At 43.4% G+C, this 24,310-nt stretch overlaps 6 protein-coding genes across 6 annotated transcripts; 1 reads left to right on the top strand and 5 right to left on the bottom strand.

The window, feature by feature from the left end:
* Positions 1-730: 730 nt before the first annotated feature.
* EAE98_000854 (uncharacterized protein) lies at positions 731-3,624 on the bottom strand (the record flags this gene model as incomplete). Its single annotated transcript, XM_038948472.1, has 3 exons — positions 731-2,006; positions 2,060-3,117; positions 3,205-3,624. The coding sequence occupies 3 exons, from the start codon at positions 3,622-3,624 to the stop codon at positions 731-733; spliced, it is 2,754 nt and encodes a 917-aa protein (XP_038814738.1).
* Positions 3,625-5,339: 1,715 nt separating this feature from the next.
* Positions 5,340-6,571, top strand: EAE98_000853 (uncharacterized protein; the record flags this gene model as incomplete). The annotated part of the gene is made up of 3 exons (XM_038948471.1): positions 5,340-5,384; positions 5,525-5,951; positions 6,003-6,571. The coding sequence occupies 3 exons, from the start codon at positions 5,340-5,342 to the stop codon at positions 6,569-6,571; spliced, it is 1,041 nt and encodes a 346-aa protein (XP_038814737.1).
* Positions 6,572-7,151: 580 nt separating this feature from the next.
* On the bottom strand, positions 7,152-9,256 carry EAE98_000852 (uncharacterized protein; the record flags this gene model as incomplete). The annotated part of the gene is made up of 2 exons (XM_038948470.1): positions 7,152-8,329; positions 8,431-9,256. 2 exons carry the CDS (start codon positions 9,254-9,256, stop codon positions 7,152-7,154), a joined length of 2,004 nt encoding a protein of 667 aa, XP_038814736.1.
* A 900-nt stretch (positions 9,257-10,156) lies between these two features.
* Positions 10,157-12,292, bottom strand: EAE98_000851 (uncharacterized protein; the record flags this gene model as incomplete). Its single annotated transcript, XM_038948469.1, has 6 exons — positions 10,157-10,852; positions 10,903-10,990; positions 11,039-11,100; positions 11,155-11,589; positions 11,732-11,768; positions 11,820-12,292. 6 exons carry the CDS (start codon positions 12,290-12,292, stop codon positions 10,157-10,159), a joined length of 1,791 nt encoding a protein of 596 aa, XP_038814735.1.
* Positions 12,293-14,248: 1,956 nt separating this feature from the next.
* On the bottom strand, positions 14,249-15,164 carry EAE98_000850 (uncharacterized protein; the record flags this gene model as incomplete). The annotated part of the gene is made up of 3 exons (XM_038948468.1): positions 14,249-14,494; positions 14,550-14,720; positions 14,796-15,164. 3 exons carry the CDS (start codon positions 15,162-15,164, stop codon positions 14,249-14,251), a joined length of 786 nt encoding a protein of 261 aa, XP_038814734.1.
* Positions 15,165-17,133: 1,969 nt separating this feature from the next.
* On the bottom strand, positions 17,134-23,425 carry EAE98_000849 (DNA-directed RNA polymerase II subunit RPB1). Its single transcript, XM_038948467.1, has 3 exons — positions 22,671-23,425; positions 17,753-22,605; positions 17,134-17,699 (listed from the first exon to the last, which is right to left on the bottom strand). The coding sequence occupies exons 1-3, from the start codon at positions 23,025-23,027 to the stop codon at positions 17,675-17,677; spliced, it is 5,235 nt and encodes a 1,744-aa protein (XP_038814733.1). The 5' UTR covers positions 23,028-23,425; the 3' UTR covers positions 17,134-17,674.
* Between the last annotated feature and the right edge of the window lie 885 nt (positions 23,426-24,310).

Here is a 24,310-nt window from a genome sequence, read left to right as displayed (position 1 = left end):
ATCCATCTTTCCGTCCATCCGTAAATAAGAACCCAACAACTCCAGTCCCATCCCTCAGAAATCTCTCGAAAGAAATCTCTTGAAAGAACCCTCGAGATGAAACCACAAAATTTACAAAAAAAAAATCCCCCCCAAATTTGAAAAGTAATCCACCATCCCATGTCTCCGCCCCCAAATCTTTCATCTCTCTTACTCTGTACATTCCCACTCTCAGAAAGACGGGTGAGAACATACGCAGCAAGATTTGGGTAGTTAGATGAAAGACTAGAATAGAAGCGAAAGAGATCCATTCGTCATCGTAGCATGAATAGTAAAACAATGAAGAATTGACCAATATCGCAAGAACCGAAATACAAAAGAAAGAAAAGAAAATAAGGGTGCGTTGAGCTGTATGTAGGAAAAGAAATCGAAGAAGAAGAAGCAGTAGTAGGGCGAAGTGGTTTGAATTAATCCGACAGAGAGCATCCTGAGCTTAAATGGGAACTGTTGAGTTTTCTGGTTCAACTGTGGTATTCTAGAGAAGAAGCTAAAGAGCCGTTTTCAAATGGATACGACAGTTGATGAAGTGAGTGAAGACGGGCGAGAATGCTCGGAGAATTGATGTGACAAATATTCTGCAGTAGATTGGCTCGGAAAAAGAAAGTTTTGCTGTGATTGAGAAAGGCAAAAAGGCTCAAAGCTGACAAGTTAAAAGGTATTGAAAAAGCGAATGCAGCAATTACATCAAATTTTAGTTGTGATTAATAATCGCGGCGTCGACTCGATGGCCCAACTGACGCAAAGCCCTCTTAGCTGCTAAAGCTTCGACTGAAGTGTCAAGCACCATAACATCCTGCGCTTGCTGTAAGAGCAAAAGGAGTTTACGGTTATTGTTGATAGCTTGAACTTTGTGTGTAAGGAATACAGCGCAGCCAGCGAGAACGATCTGTTGAGCTGGATCGCGTTCAACAGTAAGAGCATATCGAAGGGAATCAAGCGTATTTTTGATTTCAGTAAGCGAGTCCTCGACGGATGGCGGGAGGGGTTGCTCATGCACATGGCCGTCATTGCCGTTCTCTCTACGTGGTGGATCTGATGCGCCATCTCCAGCAGTGACTTGGACGTTATTTTGACCATTTCCTTGAACTTGTACATATGAATTTGGAACTGATGGAGGAGAACGGGTAGGTGCACACTGTGACAAAGTTTGAATTCGGTGCTCAATAACAGAGTCTGAGGGTGGTGCATCTTGCTCTCTGAAAATGGCATCAAGTTGAGCAGTGGACATCACAGAATGCTGTGCAACTGATGTAGGATAATCGGCCATCTGTGCGGTCGAATCGGCAGCTTCCACAGAAGTCTCAACAACCTGAGAGCTAACAAGTTTGCTTCGGCCAGCTGAATTGTTGGTTGGATGCTCGACTGAACCAACTTGATTGACTTGCTCGGTAAGATAGGTTATTTCACTGTAGAAAGACGCGAACTCCTCACCAACGTCGCGATCATTGACGAAAGGAGCAATTTCAGGTGCCTTTTCCACGATAACAGTAGGAATATCGTGCTGAGCAATTGCATGTTCGGGGGCACTAACAGAAGCAGAAACAGGTGGGTCCATAGCAACCACTTCTGAAGTACGACGGTTTCGCATCATTCCAGAAAGGCGGCTCTTGAGACCTCTTCCAGCATTCTTGACAGAAGACATTGCACTCGACTTTGAAGCAGGCGCCGGCTTGCGGGACTTCGCATTGGCCTTGGCGCGAGCTGCGGAAGAGGCAGTTGGCTTCGACAGACGTTCTGCCAACGTTTCTTTCTTCTCTAGAGTGAGTTCGGTCGGCTTAAGGGTTTTGTTTTCTGTAGAATCTGGTAGAGACGACTTGCGTTTACTAAACTTCGAGGTAGCAGCGCTAAATCCCTTTGGCTTTGCTACCGGTGTTGTCTTTCTAGCAATCTTTTCGAGGACATTGTTTGATTGCTCAATATCTTCAGGGAACTCGTCAATGTAGAGACGAGTGCTGACTTTAGAATAACTGCAAATAGTAATTAGAGAGTGGCGGAGTGAATCAAGTGTGAATAAACTTACGGTGGCGACGTGCCCAGAACAATCCTATCGGCGTTTCTAGCAGAACGCGTGGAGGGAAGGAGCGACATTTCTCTCTTTCTACCAATAGTTGTTTGGCTTTCAGATCGGCCAATTGGACCACTATGAGCGATAGCTTGAAGGGCGGTATTGGGAGCGACTTCGATGAGGTCTTCTTGATTGGTGAGGCTGGCAGTGGCTTGAGCAGGGTTTCCTTGATCGTTGACTTCGAGCGGATTGTCAGTGATGTCTTCAGAAATATTTTGGTTGGGGACATCTTGAGCAACAGTTCCTGTTACGCCATCAGAGCCATCAATAATTACATGGGTTGAAAGGTCGTTTAAACCATCATCGCTGCTAACGTCGACCATACTTCTGACTGAAGGCTCGTCGTTGTTATCAGTATTCGTGGACAAAGGAGTTTCCTGATGTGTTGAAAAGCGGGAAATAACATTATTGACAACCTTGTCGGAACTGCTTTCATCATTTGTTAAGCTGGATCGGCTACGACGTTGATTTTTTGGCAAGGGACTACCGTTATCCTTCATGGAAGCAATGTGACTTGGGGATGCTAGACAATCATTACCACTTGGAACTTCGAGAACGTGCTTTTCAGCTGCGTCTGTTTCAGGTGTATTGGCCAGTTTAGCTTGGTTGAATTGGAGACGCTTCATACTAGCATTTGTCTCACGAACCCTAGAGACAACCATATTTTTGTCTTCTGGAGGGGTCAAGAGTTGTAGTTTTGTCGAGGCGCCGTAGGCAGTGCCAATCTGAGCAGTGCCAACTTCAAAGACTGAATCGGTGTCCGAATTGTAGGCGAATGAGGATGTACCAACAAAGGCGGAATCTTGAGTATGAGATTCTGTAGCAACAGAGTCTGTGAGGGAAATTTCTTCAATCGCGGATTTCTTAGCAACGGGTTTTGGCTGAAGGATGGGGAATTGCAAAGCGGACGAACTGAGATCGGTCGCATCCAGTAAACCACGGCGCTCGGGCGAATTTTCGAGGCGGAAAATCGGCTTAGGCGGCAATTTCTTATTGAGCGACAGTCTGGTAGGCTACTAGTGGTCAGATTGAGATTGATTAAGCCGCGGTATGTTTGAGATAATGTAAGTGATGAGGGGCTGTGTATTGGGACGACATACCATCATTGTAAAGGGTGTGTCAATGTCTGAAATGTCGAGCTCGTACTCAGCAATCATTACCTTAGAAAGCTTTGAGGGTGTATATGGAGCAGTGTCGTATTGATTGCGATTCCCTCGATTTTGTTGGTAACGAGCAAGACTTCGTAATGTTCTGGTGCTAGAGTCGCGTCTCAATCTTTTGTGAGGAGATCGAGATGATTTGCCAGAAGTTTCGAGATAATAATCAATATTGAATCCTTTACAATCAGGTGTGGTAAAGGACTCTGGTGAGGTGTATTGGTATTGTTGTTTCGTATTGAAGCTGTTGGTGCGTTGCCTATTCATGCGAGAGCTTGCATCTGTTAACACACCCCGATGATGGACATTGCCATCATGCTTCGGAGTGGCTAGTCCGCCAATCATGTTTGAGTATTCCACCATGATCAGCTTTGATGAAATTTTCTTTAAACTGAACTTCTCTTCAATGGAACTGAAACTGAAGCAGATGAATGGATTTCGAAACAAAATTATCAAAGAGAATTTGAATTTTGATTCAACACCGCAGAATCAAAATGCAAATGATGAAGGCAAAATGATAGATATCTTACAACACCAGATTTGAGTAGTGACAAGTTTGCACCTGGTTGTGGTGTTTTGTTGGTTTATTGAGGTCGAAAGAGAAAAGTGGAAGAATTAAGATCTCGAGAGACAATACCTACTCAGTTGTATGAACAACTGTGTGTTGCTAGCTGTGTTGCTAGCGTGTCCGAAGGAAAGCCGTGAGCCGAACCAATACTACTCTTTCAATACCTCTGCCGCCCTAATGTAATCTTTTGGGACATTATTCTGTTTGAGGCTATGCTGTGGGCTACCTAAAGAATATGCTACGAGTTTACAGATCTGTTGAAGAGAAGTCTGCAGTGTGAGACAACAGAAAACAATGATTGCATACACTTTGGTTGCTGGGGTGGTGTATACATCTAGATAAAGAAGGAAGAAGGTTTCTACTGTTTCAGAGAGAAGATTTGAATAGCAAAAGAAGCAACAGTGTCTTGTGAGGAGTTAGGGTGACTTGTGAACCTCTGATTTGAGAGAAAAGTCCTTGGGTCAATTGATAGAGCTCTATACTTCCATGTAGCATGCCTACTCTGAGTCTGTCTGCTTGTGTATATATCAACTTTGTGAGTTTCTAGGAATCCTAGTTGCCAGTATCTTTGACATAGATGTGAAGTGATACTCATGTAGCTCAAAGCTGGAGAGATTTCCATAACAAAACAACAGCATAGAGTCACACTTTACATAATCAAAGGATTTGATCTCCAAATCTGATATAAGGACACAGCTAAAGAGCTACAATGTTGATGCCTCATGTCATGATGTTTGATTTGAGCAAAAGACAACAGAAGCAATACAATACAATACAAAGGGGATGAAACCAAATATGATCCTTCTTAAGAGTATGATTCAACATCACTTGATTTCGAGTATTCACTCTCATTTCTCCCGTAGCCACAACGCAGATATGAGGTGACGTTGAAGTGAGGTTGGAGTGAAGTCTTGAATTGAAGTGAGGTTCAATCACAATGTTTTGTGGATCACCAATCAGAACGATCATTTTCAGACTTACATTAGTCATCACTGCGGGAGTTCCCTGGCGCTCTCTCTAACAGAAGTTAATATACTAGATCCCGTAACTAGGTAGTTAGTTAAATACTTTTATTATGATGATGATGATGATGATGATGATGATGATTTATACACAGTAGGGCGGTATCAGTACCTTGAAGATTTCTACACATAAATAATTCATATCCAATATCGTCCGGTAAAATGATTACCTACCTATAGTACTCACAAAGGTAAGGTAACATCTTACATCGAATCATATTCATCCGATTCCAACACAGTTGATTATTGATTACCTAAGCACACATCTCTCTTTCTCCGTAGAGTAAATCCAGCTGGCTATGCACGGACCCTTAGCGCCTTCCCGGTTCATTTACGTCACTAAGTGGGCAAATGGTGAAAGCTTTAAGTTTCATAGGCCAGCTCTTGATTTCTTCAACATAAGAAGCAATCTTGTACTTTGAATCCAGAGCATTGTCTTTCTATACCTTCTAATACCCAATTGACGTTACATAATACCAATTTTCATCATGTTTGCAAGACAAACCCTTAGAGCGGCTCAGCCATTGAGAAGCGTAAGTTGGAGCTTTCTGCTTTTTTTCTCGCTGCTGTGGAGCTCGAAGCTTGCAGCAGATAGCTTGCTTGGATATCACAGCACGACGGCTTGCAATACCCGAACACATTATTCAACACAAGCTAACAAATTGGTATATAGCAATACCGTCGATATGCTACCGAATCCTCCAGCGGCGGTGGATCGAATGCTGCCTTGTACGCCGGTCTCGCAGCTGCAGCAGGCGCTGGAGCATACTACTTCTTGAACCAGGGAGATAATGCCGCAAAGGTCAAGGATGCAGCAAAGGACGCAGAAGCTAAGGCAAAGGAGGCTGTTGGACAGGGTAAAGCTAAGGTCGAAGGCGCTGTTGGGAAAGCTGCTTTCACTGGTGGTGACCAAGGCTTCATCAGTCTTAAGCTCGACAGCGTGGAGAACATCAACCACAACACCAAGAAATTCAGATTTGAGCTTCCTGAGAGTGGCCAAGTTAGCGGGTTACAAGTCGCTTCTGCTCTTCTTACCAAGTATAAGGGCCCAGAGATGCAAAAGCCTGCGATCCGTCCTTATACCCCCACTAGTGACGAAAGTGAGAATCAGTCATAATTCCTTTCATCAAGCTTTACTGACTCTTTATTAGGCGAACAGGGATTCATCGATCTTCTTGTAAAGAAGTACCCCAATGGTGTCATGTCCGAACACATGCACGCCATGGTTCCCGGCCAAAGATTGGACTTCAAGGGACCTATCCCAAAATACCCATGGTCAGCAAACAAGCATGACCACATTGCTCTCATTGCTGGAGGAACTGGAATCACTCCAATGTACCAACTCGCACGAGCCATCTTCAACAACCCCGCCGATAAGACAAAGGTTACATTGGTATTCGCAAACGTCACCGAAGAAGATATCTTATTGAAGCGCGAATTTGAAGATCTTGAGAACACATACCCACAACGATTCAGAGCTTTCTACGTCTTGGATAACCCACCCAAGTCATGGTCTGGCGGAAAAGGTTTCATCGACAAGGAGCTCTTGAAGACTGTTCTTCCAGAACCTAAGACCGAGAATGTTAAGGTCTTTGTCTGTGGTCCACCAGGAATGTACAAGGCTATCTCTGGTCCAAAGGTTTCTCCTTCGGATCAGGGTGAGTTGGCTGGTGTCTTGAAGGAGTTGGGATACTCGAAAGAACAAGTTTATAAGTTTTAGAGGACTGCTATCATAATTTAGACCTGTAAGATAGAGATACTTATAGATAGACAGACCGGAATGAAAACCCACATATACCCGCAGCAATCTAAGCGTCTTGATTCCATTTCCGTTCTTGTCACTGCTCTATGACTTAATCTTCTGTGCTTTTTTCCCAATGGGTTTCAAATGTTTTAGCGTTAATTTCCAAACGTCTGAGAAATCAATAATTTTTTGGGTCAAGTATTCGAAAGCCTCTTCTCTCCATACTTCTCCAGAAGATTGTTTAGTATAACTTTTTTCCTTGAAATGCCGTTTCTGCAACAATGCGTATTCACAAGGTAAGATTGGTGATTAGCAACAGCAGTCGATGAATTACAATTGTTTCTCTAGATTCATCATCATTATCTCATATCTATTCTATCTATTCTATCTATTAAGTATGTCTGGCACTCCTGTATAGCCTGCTTCCCCCCGCGCCACCCATGACATTATATTCACGCTTTTCAAACACTCTAATACTTCCAACGCACGAAGATTCAAACCCAGATACAAAACCAATATTTCCATAGAAGTTCATTCTTGCACAACCCCAATATCTCTAATGCGTCGCAGCAAAGCGACTCCACCCCCTCACTTTCTCCCCATAAACATAAAACAAATACGGCACCGGCACCATGACCGCACTTATCCCTCCCAATACCGTAAGCGTCCAATGCACGCCCAGATTCTCATAAAACGGAATCCCCACCTCCACCATCCCCCCCGCAGCCACATATCTCACCAGCGTCAAACTCGCCAGTGCAGACGCCGCGTACATTTCATAGGAATCGATAATATACTGATACGTACTTATGAAAATGCACAGGATGCCAAAGCCAAAAAAGAGCGAAGCGACAAGACCCGACCAGGGAGAAATCGAAGGATAATTCGTCCACCCCATCCAGAAAAGCGAGATGGGAATAAATGGCGCGCCGAACATGGCAAACCAGAGTCGTTTTTCCGGGGGCAGTTTGGCTTTCTCTCCGTGGATGGCGCGCAGAGCTTCGAGATCTTGCTTCGCCCAGTGGTGGATCAGCGGAACGAGACAGGTGGCAAAGCAGAGCCCGATGGCAATCCCAAGGAATGCGAGTCCGGTGAGCCCCTCGCTGAAATTGTACGTTTCGCCAAAAATGTACGTGTATCCGTCGAGAAAGGTAAAGAGGATAATGTATACGACGGTGAGATACAGCGCGAAGAGCATGACGGTGGGTTCGCGCGTGATGAGGAGACAGGGTCGATACAACGCTTTGAGTAAGCGCGTTTTGAATGGATCGGCTCGGATTTCCACCTCGGACACAAATCGTTCATCGCCTGTTATGCGGCGCAGATGCGCGGCTTTCCATTTCAGCAGAATGGGCGCGAAAGTCTCGGGTTGGAATAATGTGATGAGGAGGAGGATAGCTCCGGAAAGAATCAGGGTAATCCATTCGCACCATCTCCAACTCACGAGGTGAGATTGTCCGACGAAACCCCCGACGATGGGCCCAAATATCGGTCCCATGAAGGCGGCGTTGGCGAAGACGGGAAAGGCGTACACGCGCTCCATGGGCGACCACAGATCCGATATGGATCCCCCGGCGCAGGTGAGTGGGGTGGAACCGAAAAAGCCGGCGAGGAAGCGGAAGATGAGTTGCGTGGCGAGATTGGGGGCGAGCGCGGACGCCATGATCCAGATCATGTATATGAAGAGTGTGGAAATGTATACTGGGTTTCTCCCGATGGTTTCGGATATCGGTCCTAAGTACCGTACGTATCAGCATGTACGTTTCAAGAATCACATCCAGATACCTATGTAGGTGATAGATTAAATGAACTATATAAAAAAGATAAAAACTCACCAGCAAACAACGCCCCCAATCCAAATCCCACAAGAAACAACCCCGTCGCCAACGACTCCGCAACCTCACTCACGCCAAAATCTTCCGCCGCCTGCGTCAACGCCGCGCTATCAATCGACGACGCAAAGCCGACTATAAATCCAATCGACGCAATCATGACGGTGCAGAAACTCCGCCGCCAAATCGACCAATTATGCGGATTCATGTGATCTTTCGCGCCTTCGTAACCGACGACGAAGACCGTTTCTCTCTCTCCTTGTTTGTCATTCCCTGCATCGTTTGGGTGGGGTGCTTGTCTCGATTTAGATTTGGATTTGCCCTTTGATGCGGTCCGCGTTCTCGTTAGCTGGGCAGATAATTCGCGCACCTCGATTCCCGTTAATGTATATCCCAAGCGTGTTCCGAAACTGCGCGTGGTGTGTGCTGTTGCTCGAGTGGCGATTCGATCAAGGGTTTCTGATCTCGCGTTTCCACTTTCGTCGTCTTGTTCTTCTGGTTCTGCATCATCTTTCTCTTTGTGTGGATTTTCTTCGGTATAAAAATCTAGTGAAGGGGCATTTGGTATACCTCTCTCTGCCTTCTCAATATCGTGCGTATGTAGCTCCGTTGCCGAGGATCCTGTATTATCAGAGGAGGCGGAAGAAGAAGAAGAAGAAGAACGAGGACCCCCAGACCCATCCCTTCTATTCGCATCCAAATCCAAATTCAAATTCCCAGATTGCACATCTCTATTCCCCCTCTCCAGCGCCTCTGCCCTCAATCTATCCCTCTCGAATTGGGCTTCGGTTAACCTCCCAAATCGTTTATATGTCAAATACGATTGCATACTGAAGACTTCCTCGTATGCTACCACGTATCAGAGATTCCTCATAGAATTCTCGAATTTTCCCAAGGAAAATTTAAGGGTGGAAAAATAGGTATATATATAAAACACAAAAGAACTTATAAGACATCAAACCCACTTCGGGGAAAAAACATTTACAGCGAATCTACCAACCCCATAACAACGACTCATAGTGGAACCTCTAAGCAGCATAGCTTCGTAATAGCATAGGGTACGAGCCATACTGAATCCTGATACAACCCTACAGCTGAAAAGCAGAATGAATGATAACGATTTTCTATCAACGATGACCGGACTCCGGTGGAGTTTTTTTTTTTTCATTTTTCCCCTGCAGATGGATTGTGGATATTGCAGATTGATAGTGGATATTGCGGAAGCGATACCGGTAGTGTTATGACGCAGATGACAAAGGGTGGCCGATTATAATTGGGCCTGTTGATAGATAGTGCGCAAGAAATCTTATGGCGAGGAGGGCCGAGAGCGGGGCGAACGGGGGGAGTTACCGGGAAAGCTTGTAAAGCTTATAAAATCGTAATCGGATATAACTCCGAAAATGAAGTTTCTTATTTTTCTAAGATATTTTGTAGGCTGATAGAATGACTCGAGACTACAGAGTGAAGGATAATTGACATCGATCTGGACCACATATCAATCAAGCTTAGGAAGCTAGTTCAGACTACAGTTAGGTAGTCAAATAGTAAGAGAAGCCCATGTGAATAAAGTAACTTAGTATTCTGCCATCTGTCTGGTATTATGACAATGTCCTCCCAACTCCTATTATACCCAAATTCGTCCAATTTAAGTCGCCTCAGATATCCTCAATAGACAATACCACCAATTACATCAAATCCCATCTATATGCATATAAAGACCATAAGCAAATCAGCTACCACTAATCTGCTTGCCGCTTCCTAGCGCAGAAGTAAACTGTCCAAATTCCTGACCATCAAAAATCCTTAAATACTCCGCCGCATTTCTCCATCTAGTCTGAAATCTTCTTAAACAATTTCTGATAATTTCCAATGCCTCCTGAGACTGTGGATTACGACTTTCCCTCCACTCCCACATATAATGCTGGCCTGCTGCCCACAAAGAGTCCATTATCAATGGACTAACCTTATCAAGATCGGCTTGTGTTTGTGCATGGCTATTGACACTCTCAGAAAATTGAACAACGCTAGCCGAGAAATCTTGTAGACCTTTGATGGCTCGATTCATCATGATACCTTTCTCGGAGGAGTTTGCTGTGCCACATAACCTATCTGCGGGACAAGAATAGGGGTCAAGAAGAGCAATGATGGCGCTGTAAATAATGGCAAGTGGTGTTGCTAACATGAGATAATCTCTAGAAACCATCGCCTCTTCATTGACTACACGAGCGAGGATAGAACAATTATCGAGGAGCTGACTTGCAATGTCAAAACGGGCTGTCTCGGTTGGAATCTGCTCAGTGTAATGGTGACGAAGAACATTTCCCAAAAGCACAGATCCTTGACAAAGTCGAGCAAATGGTGTTACAGACTCGGGGAGCGGAGTAGACACGTGCTTCTGAACTGTTTGAGTCATATCGCCACTATCCTAAACACCAATTAGTTCAATTTAATCGGAAGTCTGAATTGAGAACTTACCCATGCAACATCATCCACAGGTAAAGGATCATCTTCTTTTGGTTCCTGGGTAGTTAATCGGTGATTCTTGCTCCCAATCGAGACCATTCTATGTCATGTGAGTTTTAGAAATTTGGACTTGTGGTGAAAGTCTCACCTATCGAGTATAAGAACACCCCACCATGTTCGATATCGCTCTTCTTGTTCGGTCCAAGTATCCTGAATATTGGTCCCAATTAGAAATGTAAAATTGAAAGGGGAAGTATTGCTTACAACAGGGCCAACTAATGAAGGAGAGGTATCAAAATCGTTGATACCTAATAAAACAGCGTAGCGAGAACACCAGCCAGCAGACATCCAAGCTGCAGGGTATATTGCTTGGCCATACTCATAGAGAGTAATAAGAATGCTAGCTTGTAACAATATCAACGACACCATTCCAGAAGCTTCTAGCAATGCAAGAAAACGCTTTGCAGCGATGTACATTGGATTTTGACCACATCCTTGGCCATCTACTGGTTTAGATGTGATGAGCTTCATACAAAGAAATAGCAAAACCAAGTCTGCATTACTATCCCGGGCAGGAGTAGTCAGAGTTCGTTCTAATCTCTTATGAGAGATTATCGGAAGGCAGTGGTGAATAGTTCCAAAGTATTCTAAGATGACAGCAGGTATAGCTGCTCCACTTGCCAACATTTGATTGACTTCCTATCCAGTGATTATTAGCAGGTTTCAAGGACGGATGGTTCGCATATAATGGTGATCGAGTGTAGTAAGGTCATGCACTCCAGGAAAAGAGTTCACTATTCTAACGGGTTGACAAAATATATAAACCAGACGTAGAACTTACTGCTGGTGGGTTAACCGAGGGTCTGGGGATAGTTAAACTGAAGTCTAGTCAGCGACGTAAAATTGACTCTTAGAGATCTTATCCTTGCCCTTCATTCCTGAAAATTTCATTATCGAGAACAGCCATAACAGGAAACTTATTGTGTACATTATTAAACGGACTCTCTTGTGGATCTGCATATGCAGGTATCTGAGATTGCATATATTCAGAGCCATTGTTAGGCATAGAACCATAAGGCGCATGCATATTTCCACCATTGACTTTAGCTTCAAGTTCAACTAACTTCATGCGTAAAGCATTAATATCCTCGGCGGTAGGAGCAGGAGTTTGTTCAGTATAATCACAGTGTCGTTGCATTCGGGAGCAAAGGCCACAGTGTGGAAGCACTTTATCGCACTTTCTTTTTTGTTTCTTACATGTTACGCATGCCTGCGGTGCTTTCGGCTGCACAGGCTCTGGAGATGCAAAACTCATGCCATTCGGTCCATGAGCTTCATGTGGTCCATTCGGTCCCATGGGCCCATGAATCGGTCCTTGAATCGGTCCATTCGGATGATCCATCTTCGGTCAAATCGCTCAGACGGCTCTAAAGAAAGCTACTAGGTAGGTACTTTGCTTGTTGCGGCCGCATAAATATCAACCCCGCTTGGTCAAGGGAAAGAAACTGAATTTTGACTGTTTACTATACATATTAGCATGTCTTGATTGAAAAAGTCAGGAGAGAATTGAAATGATTTACTTGATGTGTTCTTTTCTTGATTGTAATGATTATTTGGTCAAATTACTTGATGGGAAAAGTCTGAATACAAAAGTACAAAATTGGTTGATTAAGAAGAAGAAGCGGTGTTGTCGGCCGCAGTTTGATGTCTTGGAAGCTCGGACCATCGTGGAATGGTTGCTATGTCGGGTAAACCCCGGGGAATTGAATGTAAGTAACCACCATCCATTATCAAACTGCTGGATTCATAATATTGCTTCACTGCTTCGAAGATGGCACACACAGTCAACATGAAAGATTAATAAGCTACTGTACCATTGAATTACTTCGTTCTTTGGAATCAAATGGAAAGCTTTGTAAGGTTACTTCATGTTATAGTACGTTCCAATCTATCTCAATGGTTTTCCAGCTTGTCACTCACTACATTCCCAAGGAAACATCTGTTTATGCCAATACACCATCCATCCATCGGATGATCACTACTGTACATCATATCTGACCACAATATGCATCGAGCTCTGGTGCTAAATCACAAGTTAATTGTACTTCCTGGGTATATTCCACCCAAGATTGGGAAACCAACAAACAGTTGAAGCAGACATGGACTCATTCCTTTATTCCATCATGAATACAAGTGCATCCCTAGGCAAGCTGGAGAATACTGGATTAAAGGCAGGTCAGGTTCTACGATAACGAACCCAATACTAATATGACAATACTGAGTTGTAGAAGTAAGTCATTATCATACCATACTCATATTTCAATATTCTGTTCAACTGGGAGCTGCGGCATATAGGGGAAAGGAAAAACAGTTTGTTCTCATCGATACCTCACTTACTTGCTCGAAATAACGACCATTTGTCAATCCACAATCTCAATCTGAACATCTGGATCAAACTTGATCGAGTTTCCCAAGACAATATGGTCTAATCTTCAGTCAACGCGAGGATATTCAGGAAACATTTGAGATACTCAAATCAGACAGGCAAACCCTATGTTCCAATCAATCCCGAGCTTTTGTCAGACACTAAAACAGAGCAGAACGATGTTAATTCGAATACATGTTCTAAAATTTTACAGCATGCAGGTATGTGTGGTGTAACACAGGAGATAGGAAGATTTAGGAAAGTTTTGCATCCCGATACAGTATATGGACATTCCTTGGCTCACTGCTCAAATAATAGACAAGAGGGTACTTGATGCCCTGCTAAGTTGCAGTCATTCGATATTCTAAGTCGAGAACAATATTCTAAGTCGAGAACGAGACTTGAATATAATATAATCTGGTGTTCACATTAAAGCTTGGTTGATGCAATTGATTGGCTGAGAATTCGGTATTGCTTGAAGTTTTCAAGGCATTTCTTCCTTCCTAGTGGATTGAAGAGCGAAGAACCATAGTTTATGTAACGTTTCATTTTTACTAGGAACAATGGCGTATTCCCGCTCTTGTTATAATCCCCACTATGATATACGCTCGAGAATATATGTGCTGTCATAGCCTCTTGACATGAGAGGTGAAGCCACCCTAATTCTCAATGATCCATTTATTAAACATGACATCATTGATGCACCATCCATCACCAGAAGTATCTAATAACAACAGAGTGACATTAATTTATTTGTTCCCAGGTAGCCCGCGAGGTGCAAAGTGGTATCAAGTAGTAACGGTAGCTCAAGTAATCGGAATTCCCCATTTTCCTAACCCTAATCCACTAAATCCTAATCACAGTAAAGTAGAAATATTCCCAAACACCCCCAAATAATCCCAGACTCATACACCAATTCCCCGCATCAAGGACTTAATACCGCTCCGGCGATTCAGGCGAAGCAGTCAAATCATAATGATCCACAGTTTTTTGTCTCTTATTCGTTGGCGTTCTCTCCGGACCCATCGGTCTCTCTCTATTCGGTGTAGTCATCGATCTCGTAGGACTAGATGGTAGCATCGTACGAGCCGAGGAGAAACTATTAGGAGCGGTTGTTCGTATTGGTGTTTGAAGCGCTAACGTACTGGTTACTTCGTCAAGAGTTCGTTCTTTTGAATCCTGTTTGATGTTAGCTTTGAGTTTTGTTTCACTATGGGAGAGAAGAGGGTCATACGATCGATCTCTTGATTTCCCAAAAGAGATTCAAGAGTGTTCTTTCTTGATCTACAAACACTGCTGTGCGCTTCTTCTTCGCCTCCGAGTCCTGATTCCCGAGAGATGCAGTGACTTTTTGTTTTTTTTGCTTGAGTTTCAATTGGAAAGTTGAAAGTTGTTTGTTGTGCCACTATCAAGAAATGAGAGGTTAGTTATCTCTTTTAATTAGATAATTCAAAGGATTAGATATGAAAAAACTACCCACATCCTCCATCTGCCTTGGCCAGTCCTCCGGAATCGGCATCGTCTTATCCAGACTTTCAATTCTCGTCTGCAATCCCAAAGCCAAGTCTCCAATAAAATTCGCTGTATCAGTATCATATCCATCACATTCTTTCTGAAATCTTTTCTGTAAACTGTGAGTGAAATGCCGAGCTTCGTTGTCATTCGCCTCGTACATTTGGGAAAGTTGGTTTGCGATAGCGGCTAAACCGGGTCCAAGTGGTTCATTCTCAATGTGTGCGAGAAAGTCGGACATATTAGAGTGGATATCGACAGGAGTTTGGATGGCCAGTTCCCAGGACTTGAGCTTGCGCCCGCCCATTCCTTTTGCGGGTGTTAGTGCCGCGGACATTCTTGTTTGCAGATTGTTGTTGTGGTGACGGCTGCGCTGGGAGTCGATGATGGGAAATAGTAGGTAACTTTTGATCTCGAGAGATTTCACTAGGCGATCCTAGAAAAGGGGGAAATATCGTCGCGAGTAGTTTTGTAAAGCTACAACTCGCAAGACAAAATACACTCTCTAAATATTTTGCGAGAATTGCCTTAGGCCTTCAAGAATAAGATAAATATGACTCGAAACACATCCAAACCATGAAAGGTAACACTCAAACTCAAAGAAGTAAACTGAGCCTCGATTCAAAAATTAATTAAGAGGGGAAGTGATCTTAAATACTCGTAAAAATCTTGATGTTTTATGTAGAAAAAAAGTTGAAGAAATTCAGCCTCGAAAGCAACTCCTATATATGTAAAATTAATACAAGTAGTGAATTTATAACTTGCTCAGAACACGTGTTTTTACAAGATCTTGCTGTGGAAGAAAGAGTGAATACCCGATTGTAAATCGTGCAGAGCTTGGCTGAGAAGGAAAGGTGAAATTTTGTATTGGCTTTTATGGAGGATATTGAATCTTGTGATGAAGGAATGAGTGAATAAGAGCATGTACAGTAGGTATATTGAGAGACTTGAGTACGGCAGTGGATGGGATTAATGAGATGGCGCCATGTAGGTAAATGGTTAATATCTTTGTGCTTGTGATGAAAGACTCGAGATAGGGCTGGCTGTTCTTGTGATTTTCCTTTAGCTGCAAGAGGCCTGGTGAGTTCTAGCATTTATAAGAGGATTTCCTGGTAGAGTGGCTGTGCTTGAGGACTGTCTGAATGTGAGAATATAGCTGCCAAGTGATGTTTTGCTAGTATTGTTGTAGGTAGTTGTTAAACTATGTAACTTTCTCGATGGTACATAATTTAACGCAAATACGCATATGCGGTCATATCGCGGTTGATACAAAGGATATAAACTGTACATTAGTTAGGGTAACGAATCCTTTGCTCTCCCTAATCATCAACGGTAATCCCTAAAGCTCACCTCTCGTTTCCTGGTAAAGCTAAGTATACTCACTTTGTGAATCATCGAGTTGCTTCGAAAGTTCTCCCGCAGTTGGGAACGTTTCTATTGTTTTAGATCTTGTTCCGTATATGACGAGAGAACCATCCGCACTGAACAGCATTCTGTAGGGTCTAAGAGAGAAAAACAGCTATGCTCCTAATATCCCCTCCTCGTTGACGCTACGTTTTAGAACAGACGTTGTTCTACTGCCCTTCTAGATCCCATTCTCGAGTTATCTAGGCCATGAGTAGCATCTTCCTAGATCTGTGTATCTGTCGATTTCAAAAATAGTGAAAGTAGATAGATTCCTTCTCCTGACCACTTTGCTTCTTCTCTATTCAAGCGCAAATCTTCTCCCAATATCCTCGTCTTTATTCTTCAACTAGAATAGGACGCTTCCCAGCCCATAATCAGAGTAACAAGCAAGGATTCTGCAAATCCAAGGCTCCGCAGAATACAATTGTATTAGGATTCGTCGGAGATTGATGTCTCCTGAGCAACAGATGTTCCCAGTAGGTTATGCATATACATCCAAGGTATATATATCCCCTAAAGAATTTCCCCATACACAACACTTTCTAAGTATCCCACACCTCCATGCTCCCCTCCATCCTCCCTTCTCCATTCTCCATTCTCTACCTTTCACCCCTTTACAACTCACCACCCTCCTACCCACAGCCATATCAAACTTCACAATGACTCAAGTAAAATGCCTGTTCTGAGTCACAACTCCCAAACATTGCATCTCAATTAGCCTCCACCAGAATATCTCAGTGAGAATATTTCTTTGTTATCGTTATCATTTTATCAAACCCAGGAGAGTTACACGCGTATTCTACATGATGAATACAAGTCAATATGACTTGATGCAAGCACTAATAGAATCGAATATATGAATCATCAATCTCTCTTTTTTATCATTCAACTTCTATCAACAAACACTTATTATAAATTTGAACATATAGTATACACAATACGTCATCACAACCCACTCAATCATAAAACATAGATATCACGCCCAGGAATCATACACATAAAAACATGAAGTTTACAATATCAATTGATTTGTTCATAAATGCGTGCAAGACATCTAAGATCATCTTATCTCATCCATTCTTCATTCTTCATCCTTCATTCACCCATTCTCATCTTCTTTTCCTTCGAAGCCCTTCCCGTGCTCAAAAATCTCATTTCATGTTCAAATATCCGTGCGTGCATTCACCACCCCATCCTGAAAGTTTTAGCCATAATACAATTTTGGGTGGCTGCAAAAAGAATCTAAAGCAAAATTCAGGTACTAGGCTTTAAAAGAAAGACTTCCCATGAACGCCATGGCAGGAATGTGAAAAGACCCCAAATGCTAATGAACAAATCTTCAGCTTGAAAATTATGAGCAGATAGACCCAGAACTCCCGAAAACCATATGCATATTCTTTTTTTAGGCAATGTTGATACATTAAAGAAGGGAAAGAAAAATCAGTTGTTTCCACCGCGAGGAGATCTATATTATATTAGCACTTGAAGATTGATTCTAATGATATTGGTTTGACTTACGACGGAGAAAAGTTGGGAGAGGTAGGAGAGTAAGAAGGACTGGTTGGAGAATATTTTGGAGAAGTGCTGTTGCCTTGGTGTTGGGGTGAAGACGGACTCCAATTTGGAGAGGTTGGTGAGTATACAGGACTGGTTGGCGAAAGACCTGAACCTGGAGACACTTTATTTCCAGCATAGTTTGGACTGGTGGGACTGTAATTTGGAGAGGTTGGTGAATAAGAGGGGGAGGTTGGACTGTATGAAGGACTAGTTGGCGATCCATGTATATTAGGAGAGGTTGGCGAGTAGTTTGGTGACGTGGGACTATACGAAGGCGAAGTCGGAGACACGAAACTTGGACTAGTAGGGCTGTAGGCAGGAGATGTGGGTGTAAACGCAGGGCTAACGGGTGAGAAGTGAGGCGAAGGAGCATATCCAGGACTTGCACCACCTCCCATGGCTGGCGAAGTTGGACTGTAGCCGGGACTGGAAGGAGAAAAGTTTGGCGAGGATGGAGATGAGTTGAAAGGACTTCTTGGGGAATAACCACCGCCTGGGCTTCTAACACCAGCTCCGTAAGGACTCATGCCGCCAGCACCAAAGACAGTATACTCGGTAGCAAAGCCGCTTGGTGTATCAGATCCAGCACTTTGGATAGGCGAGAATTGAGCACCATAATCGGGTGTACCGAGATAGCCACCCTCATTGAGTGGAGATTGGCCGTCGTAAGGAGTTGCAGCACCACCTTCACTGCCCTTAACAGGAATTCCTGCCATAAGACTCATTCGGCTGTTGTCAGAGATAACAGTTTCAAGCATCTTTGGATCGAGCAAAACATCCATCTCTCCAGTTCCCATAGGAGCAAGCTGACCAAGCATAACGTTTTCAGAAATACCACGGCAGTCGTCCAATTCACCTACTGCGGCAGCTTCGAGCAAGATCTCAACAGTCTCTTCGAAAGAACATCTCATCAAAGCTCCTGTGTCTGCGCGATTGATGCCGTGACGAGTGATAGCCATCAAGTGACCACGCGAAGTCATAATGTCAGTAAGAAGGGCAAGATGGCGATGGTTGACATAAGAACCATCGAAAGCCAACACCATGGTCAATTCACGCATCAAAGCGGATCTAGCGGCTTCGATACCGAAGACTTCGAAAACCTGGATGAAATGATTGGAATAGGTTCGTCGAGGATCAACTCCTGGTACAGTCAAGACGTCTTTCAACGAGGTTCCACTAGTATCAAGATACCATTCTTCACAGTCCTTGTCCTCTCTGCTTGCAACCAATCTGCCATCAGGCTTCTCGAAAAGCTTGACATCTTTGTTCAAGAAAGCTCTGTCAATACCTAGAACACCACGAAGAGTCAAAGTATCAAGAATATGAGCCTCAAGACGCTTGAGCATGATGTCTTCTTCGATGTCGTCGTCATCGTACTTCGAATCACTTTGTTTTATCATTCTGATACGAATGACTTGTTGTTCAGCATTGTTATCACTGAAGATGACAGCCAAATCCTTGGGATAATTTTCCTTGATCTTGATAGCAACATCATCGACCTTCAATCCCTTATCCAACATCTTTTGACGATCAAGAATGAGACGAAGAAGCCATCTTGACTGGTTATCTGGAGAATCGTGATGCTCTTCAGGAATGATGAAGTAAGATTCAACCATGTCAACATCGTCCTCGATTGTAGTAGATTGAATGTCAGGATCGTGGTAGATCTCGGTAGCATAAGTAACGGAGCGTAAGGTAGTATGCTCAACAGCACTACGCAATAACTTGGCAGTTTCTTGATTGGCATTAGCACCGTCTTGATAAACAATCATGGACGGTGTCTTAATGTTTGGAGCGATGTTCAAAATTTCCTTGAGACGTGGAACACCAAGAGTAACGTTCTTAGATGAAATACCAGTGAAATGGAAGGTATTCAAGGTCATTTGTGTGGCTGGTTCACCAATAGACTGTGCAGCAAGCACACCAACCATCTCACCAGGATTAACCAAAGCTCTGGTGAAACGACTCTCAAGCTCACCAAGAATGTGTTCAAACGCAAGCTTGTTGAGATGCATACCAAGTGCAATGCGTTTATAAGCAAGACGAGATCTGAACTGAGCCTTGATGAAGATTGTGGCATTATATTGAGCTTCAACGGAAAGTTCGTCAGTACCACGGACGATTATCATGCGATCAAGTAACTGTTGAACTCTTGGAATGACATCTCTAGGGTGCAAGTCACTGCGCTTTCCGTCATCTGTCTTGAATAATCTCTTTGCGCTGTCAATAATTCGAATGATGTTCAATGGAAGTTGGAAGTGGTCATCATCCTTCTCCTTGGTTCGGGAATGTACGAAGTCTCGGAGGAGTCTTCTGTCCTCTTCGAGAGCAGCAAACTCTGTGTCAAGGAGTTGCTGGGTCTCGAGATCTCCGTAGAGCTCGTTTGCATGCTCTAAGACATCGGTTGAGATACGCTCAGACATAACTTCAAGTTTGAAGAGATCGTTAAATGCCTTATTGCTGATGTTGATATGATCCATCTTTTGATTCTCGAAAATTACACCGTCGAGACCATCCTCACCATAGACGAATTGAACAATATCACCGAGCGAGTTACGGACGGTACCGTCATATTTAGCCATGACATCCTCAAGAGCTTTGACGAGACGACGTTGAATGTATCCAGTTTCTGCAGTCTTGACTGCGGTATCAATCAAACCTTCACGACCAGCCATTGCGTGGAAGAAGAACTCCGTTGGGGTGAGACCTCTCAAATATGAATTCTCGACAAAACCTCTCGATTCGGGAGAATAATCGTCCTTGGTGAAATGTGGAAGAGTACGATACTTGAAACCAAAAGGAATACGTTTACCTTCAACAGATTGTTGTCCTACAAGGGCAGACATCTGAGAAATATTGATAGTGGAACCTTTAGAACCAGAGCGGGCCATTTGTACAGCATTGTTGATATCCAACAAACCATCCTCAGTCTTTGTACCAGCTGTGTTACGAGCCTCGTTCAAAGCTTTGGAAACTTGAGATTCAAAGGTTTCACGAACGTTCATACCTGGAAGGGATTCAAGTTCGTTACTAGTAGCCTTCTCGACAAGCTCTGTGACTTCGGCTTTTTGTTTGGCAATAGCCTTCTCGATTTGTTCGATTGTCTCCTTGTTGGGAATCGTATCACCAATACCGATACTGAAACCATTGTGAAGAAGCCAATAATTGATGACTCGTTGACAACCGTTGAAGAAAGCCATTGCAGCATCTGGACCCTGCTCGTTGAAAACGATGTGAACGATACCGTTTCCAGAGGCTCCGACGTTCTTCTTGGCCATCAGACCATACATAAGCTGTCCCTCTTGGATCAAACAACCGTCATCGTTCAATGGCGCATGCAGATGCTCTTTATCCTTGCTGGCATTGTAGGAGTTCACGATCTTAGGAATGATCAAACTGACAATTTGCTTTCCAGTCCATCTAGGACGTGGCTTGAGAATAGCTGGCTGAGGAATGACACCGTCCCAATCTGGAACCCATAACAAAATGTTCATCAAATGTTCTTTTGTGATGAAAACATCTCTTCTGCAGATCTTGTAAACACCAGCAAGTGTATCTTGAACGATACCCATGAGAGGACCGTTTCTTTGAGGCGAAACAATGTTAAGTGGGACCATACACAGATTCATAACCTCAGCACGAGTCTCGTAAGTTTGCGGAACATGCAAGTTCATTTCATCTCCATCGAAATCTGCGTTATATGGTGAAGTAACAGACAAGTTGAGACGGAAAGTGGAGTAAGGCATAACTCGAACTCTGTGACCCATCATAGACTCCTTGTGCAAGGATGGTTGACGATTGAAGATGATGAAGTCACCATCAACAATATGTCTCTCAACTTTCCAACCATATTCAAGTGAAATTGCACCTGCGCGCTTGTGATGGCGAAGATCAATACGCGTACCATCAGATCTGATGACATATTTGGCACCAGGGTGCTCATCTGGACCATTCTTGACAAGCTGATGTAATTTGTCGATGTTCAATGGTGTAACGGTCTCCGGATATGTAAGAATTCTTGCGATACTGCGAGGAACACCAACCTCATCAAGAGAAAGATTGGGATCACCAGTGATGACAGTACGAGCAGAAAAGTCGACACGCTTTCCCATCAAATTTCCACGGAGACGACCTTCCTTACCCTTGAGACGAGCACGAATGGACTTGACAGGTCTACCTGACTTCTGCAGAGCGGGTGGTTGACCAGCAATATCGTTGTCCATGTAAGTTGCGACGTGATATTGTAACAAAGTTTCAAAATCCTGTAGAATGTGCTGAGGCGAGCCTTCCTGTTGTGCTTGACGGACATTGCCATTGGCACGGATGATATCACCCAACTTATAGGTCAAATCGTCCTCTCCTCTCATACCTTGACCTGTACCATCCATGGAAATACTTGGTCGAACGGGAGGTGGTGGTACTGGAAGAACAGTGATGATCATCCATTCAGGACGAGCATAATCTGCATTCAATCCGACATCCTGAATTTCAGCAGTGGTCATGCTGCGAAAGACGTTGAGAGCCATTTCCGGAGTGATTTGTCTCTTGTCAGGTTGTACTGCCTCTCCATCTTCATCCTTAGGTGCCTTCCATGTACCCCACAGAGCCAAAGCAGTTTGACGAACTTCGGGCTGAATGTTACCACATCCTCCATGCGATTTCTTTGCAGCTTCTTTTGGATCTCCGTTGAACTCTTCCTCGTTCATCTGTACGTCACTATCACAGACCATCTTGACCTTGCAGAGCTTCCATATGGCCTCGAACCTGCGCTTGGGATCACGAATGGTGACAGCTGCCTTGTAAGCTGGATTGCTCTGATATTTTGATGTTAGCATCAAGGCACATGAAACAAACCACCTCAAGTAGGTAGCAAACTAACCCTGTCTAGTTTAACTTTACCACAGTTGTGGCAGACCATTTCCAAAAGCTTCTTTGTCTTCTTCAAGAAACCAGGATGGTAAACAGGTTTGGCCAGTTCGATGTGACCAAAATGACCAGGACATTCCGACATATTTTGATCACAAGTAGCACACTTAAATTGTCTATCGATGGATCCGAGTCGGGGATCATTGAGACCTTGTTCTCTCGGCTTCATCTTACTTTCATCCATGGTCTCAGGATACAAAATATGACAGACACTCATATTTTTGATCTCTTCAGGAGAGAAGAGACCAAATTGTATCTCCTCGATAATTCGCAAAGGCGCATCTGAATGCGCAAAATTAAGATTCGCCATATTGGCGGTTGTTGATATTTATTAAGAAATTGTTGTAAAGGTTGAAGGTCAAAAAGTACGTGTGGCAACGAGCGGTATAAATAGAGATCAACCACTGCACCAAACGTTGCGACGCGATTTTATCTCGAAAATATGGTCTTAGTAATTCGCAGAAGGAGCTGTATTGAAAAACAAGCAAGTCTATGTGCAAGATGGATAGGATGTTGATATTGCGATCCGGGGGAGAGGCCAGGCCTTCGGCCTGAAGGACAATTTTCGATTTCTCCGACCGAACGACTCGATCGAACTGGTGATGCTGTCAATAAAAGAGTGTATACAGTTTCTTCCTCTTTAGAAAGACCAGCAATGAGGAATCCACGTCTTTTGGTGCGATTCCACAAATTGTCGTATTGTTGTTGATGGTGGTGGATGGGGTTCGTGAGGAGGAGGTTCCTTTGATCTGTCGCGAAAGAAAGCTGATTGATGAGGCTCCCGGATAGCTGATTAACTTAATACAGTTAGTTGATAAATGTATTCTTGTGAACCAATCATATCCGAGATGTGGCTGATGATTTTGTTTCAAACATTCACCCCGAAAAGACTCATTCGGCCTGTGAAGGTTGAAAGGAATCAAAAAGGAGAGGAAATCAAACATTCTGAGAAAGTTCAAAGAAATGTAAATATTGTTCTTTGATGTAGTATCTACTATCAACGAATTAATTCTAAGAAGCTCATCCCAGCTTTAACTTTAACTACGAGCTAGTACAATATCTGTCTAGATACAGCTTGAAACTCATACTCAAAACGGCACATCTATACCTAAGAAGGCTCAAAAGGACGAATAAGTATTTTTTTCCCTTTGATGGATTCTTCGACACTCCGGCTAGGCTTGTTAAGTTATTTGTGATTTTATTACTATCTGTTCCAAGTAATATATCCTTAGATTTGCTTTCACTTTCACAGTCTAATCACTGATCATACTTAGACCTTTGCTTCGGATCTCGTCTCTCCTTTTACTCGAGTTACCCCTTTGGTTCTGTTTATCCTTCTATCTTCATCTACCTATACCCCAGATCTTAGGTTTATAGTTAAGTCTTAGACTATTACCATTCAAACAGTACTGCACTCAATAGTTCTTTAGCAATAGTTGCCCAGGTAGTCAGCAAAAGCTTTGAAAAGGTTGAGCTTTCAAGTAGAAGATCCTTTCAACGTGCCTGCATGATGCAAAATGCCATTGATTGCTTTACAAGCTATGATAGATACTTCAGAGGTAACAAAGCAACTATTTTGATGTTGTTTGATGT

Source organism: Botrytis deweyae (genome assembly GCF_014898535.1).
Source record: "Botrytis deweyae strain B1 chromosome Unknown BDEW_002, whole genome shotgun sequence".
NCBI lineage: Eukaryota > Fungi > Ascomycota > Leotiomycetes > Helotiales > Sclerotiniaceae > Botrytis > Botrytis deweyae.
Note: the sequence above shows the minus strand (reverse complement) of the source record. Positions and strands in the feature narration are given on the sequence as shown.

What these genes read in the sequence shown, in the direction of transcription:
- EAE98_000849 (XM_038948467.1), bottom strand. Translation starts at nt 23,027, where the DNA reads ATGGCGAATCTTAATTTTGCGCATTCAGATGCGCCTTTGCGAATTATC. An exon ending in GTAAAGTTAAACTAGACAGG is followed by an intron (nt 22,606 to 22,670) that starts GTTAGTTTGCTA and finishes TCAAAATATCAG; the next exon opens with AGCAATCCAGCTTACAAGGC. An exon ending in TCTCCCAACTTTTCTCCGTC is followed by an intron (nt 17,700 to 17,752) that starts GTAAGTCAAACC and finishes AATATAATATAG; the next exon opens with ATCTCCTCGCGGTGGAAACA.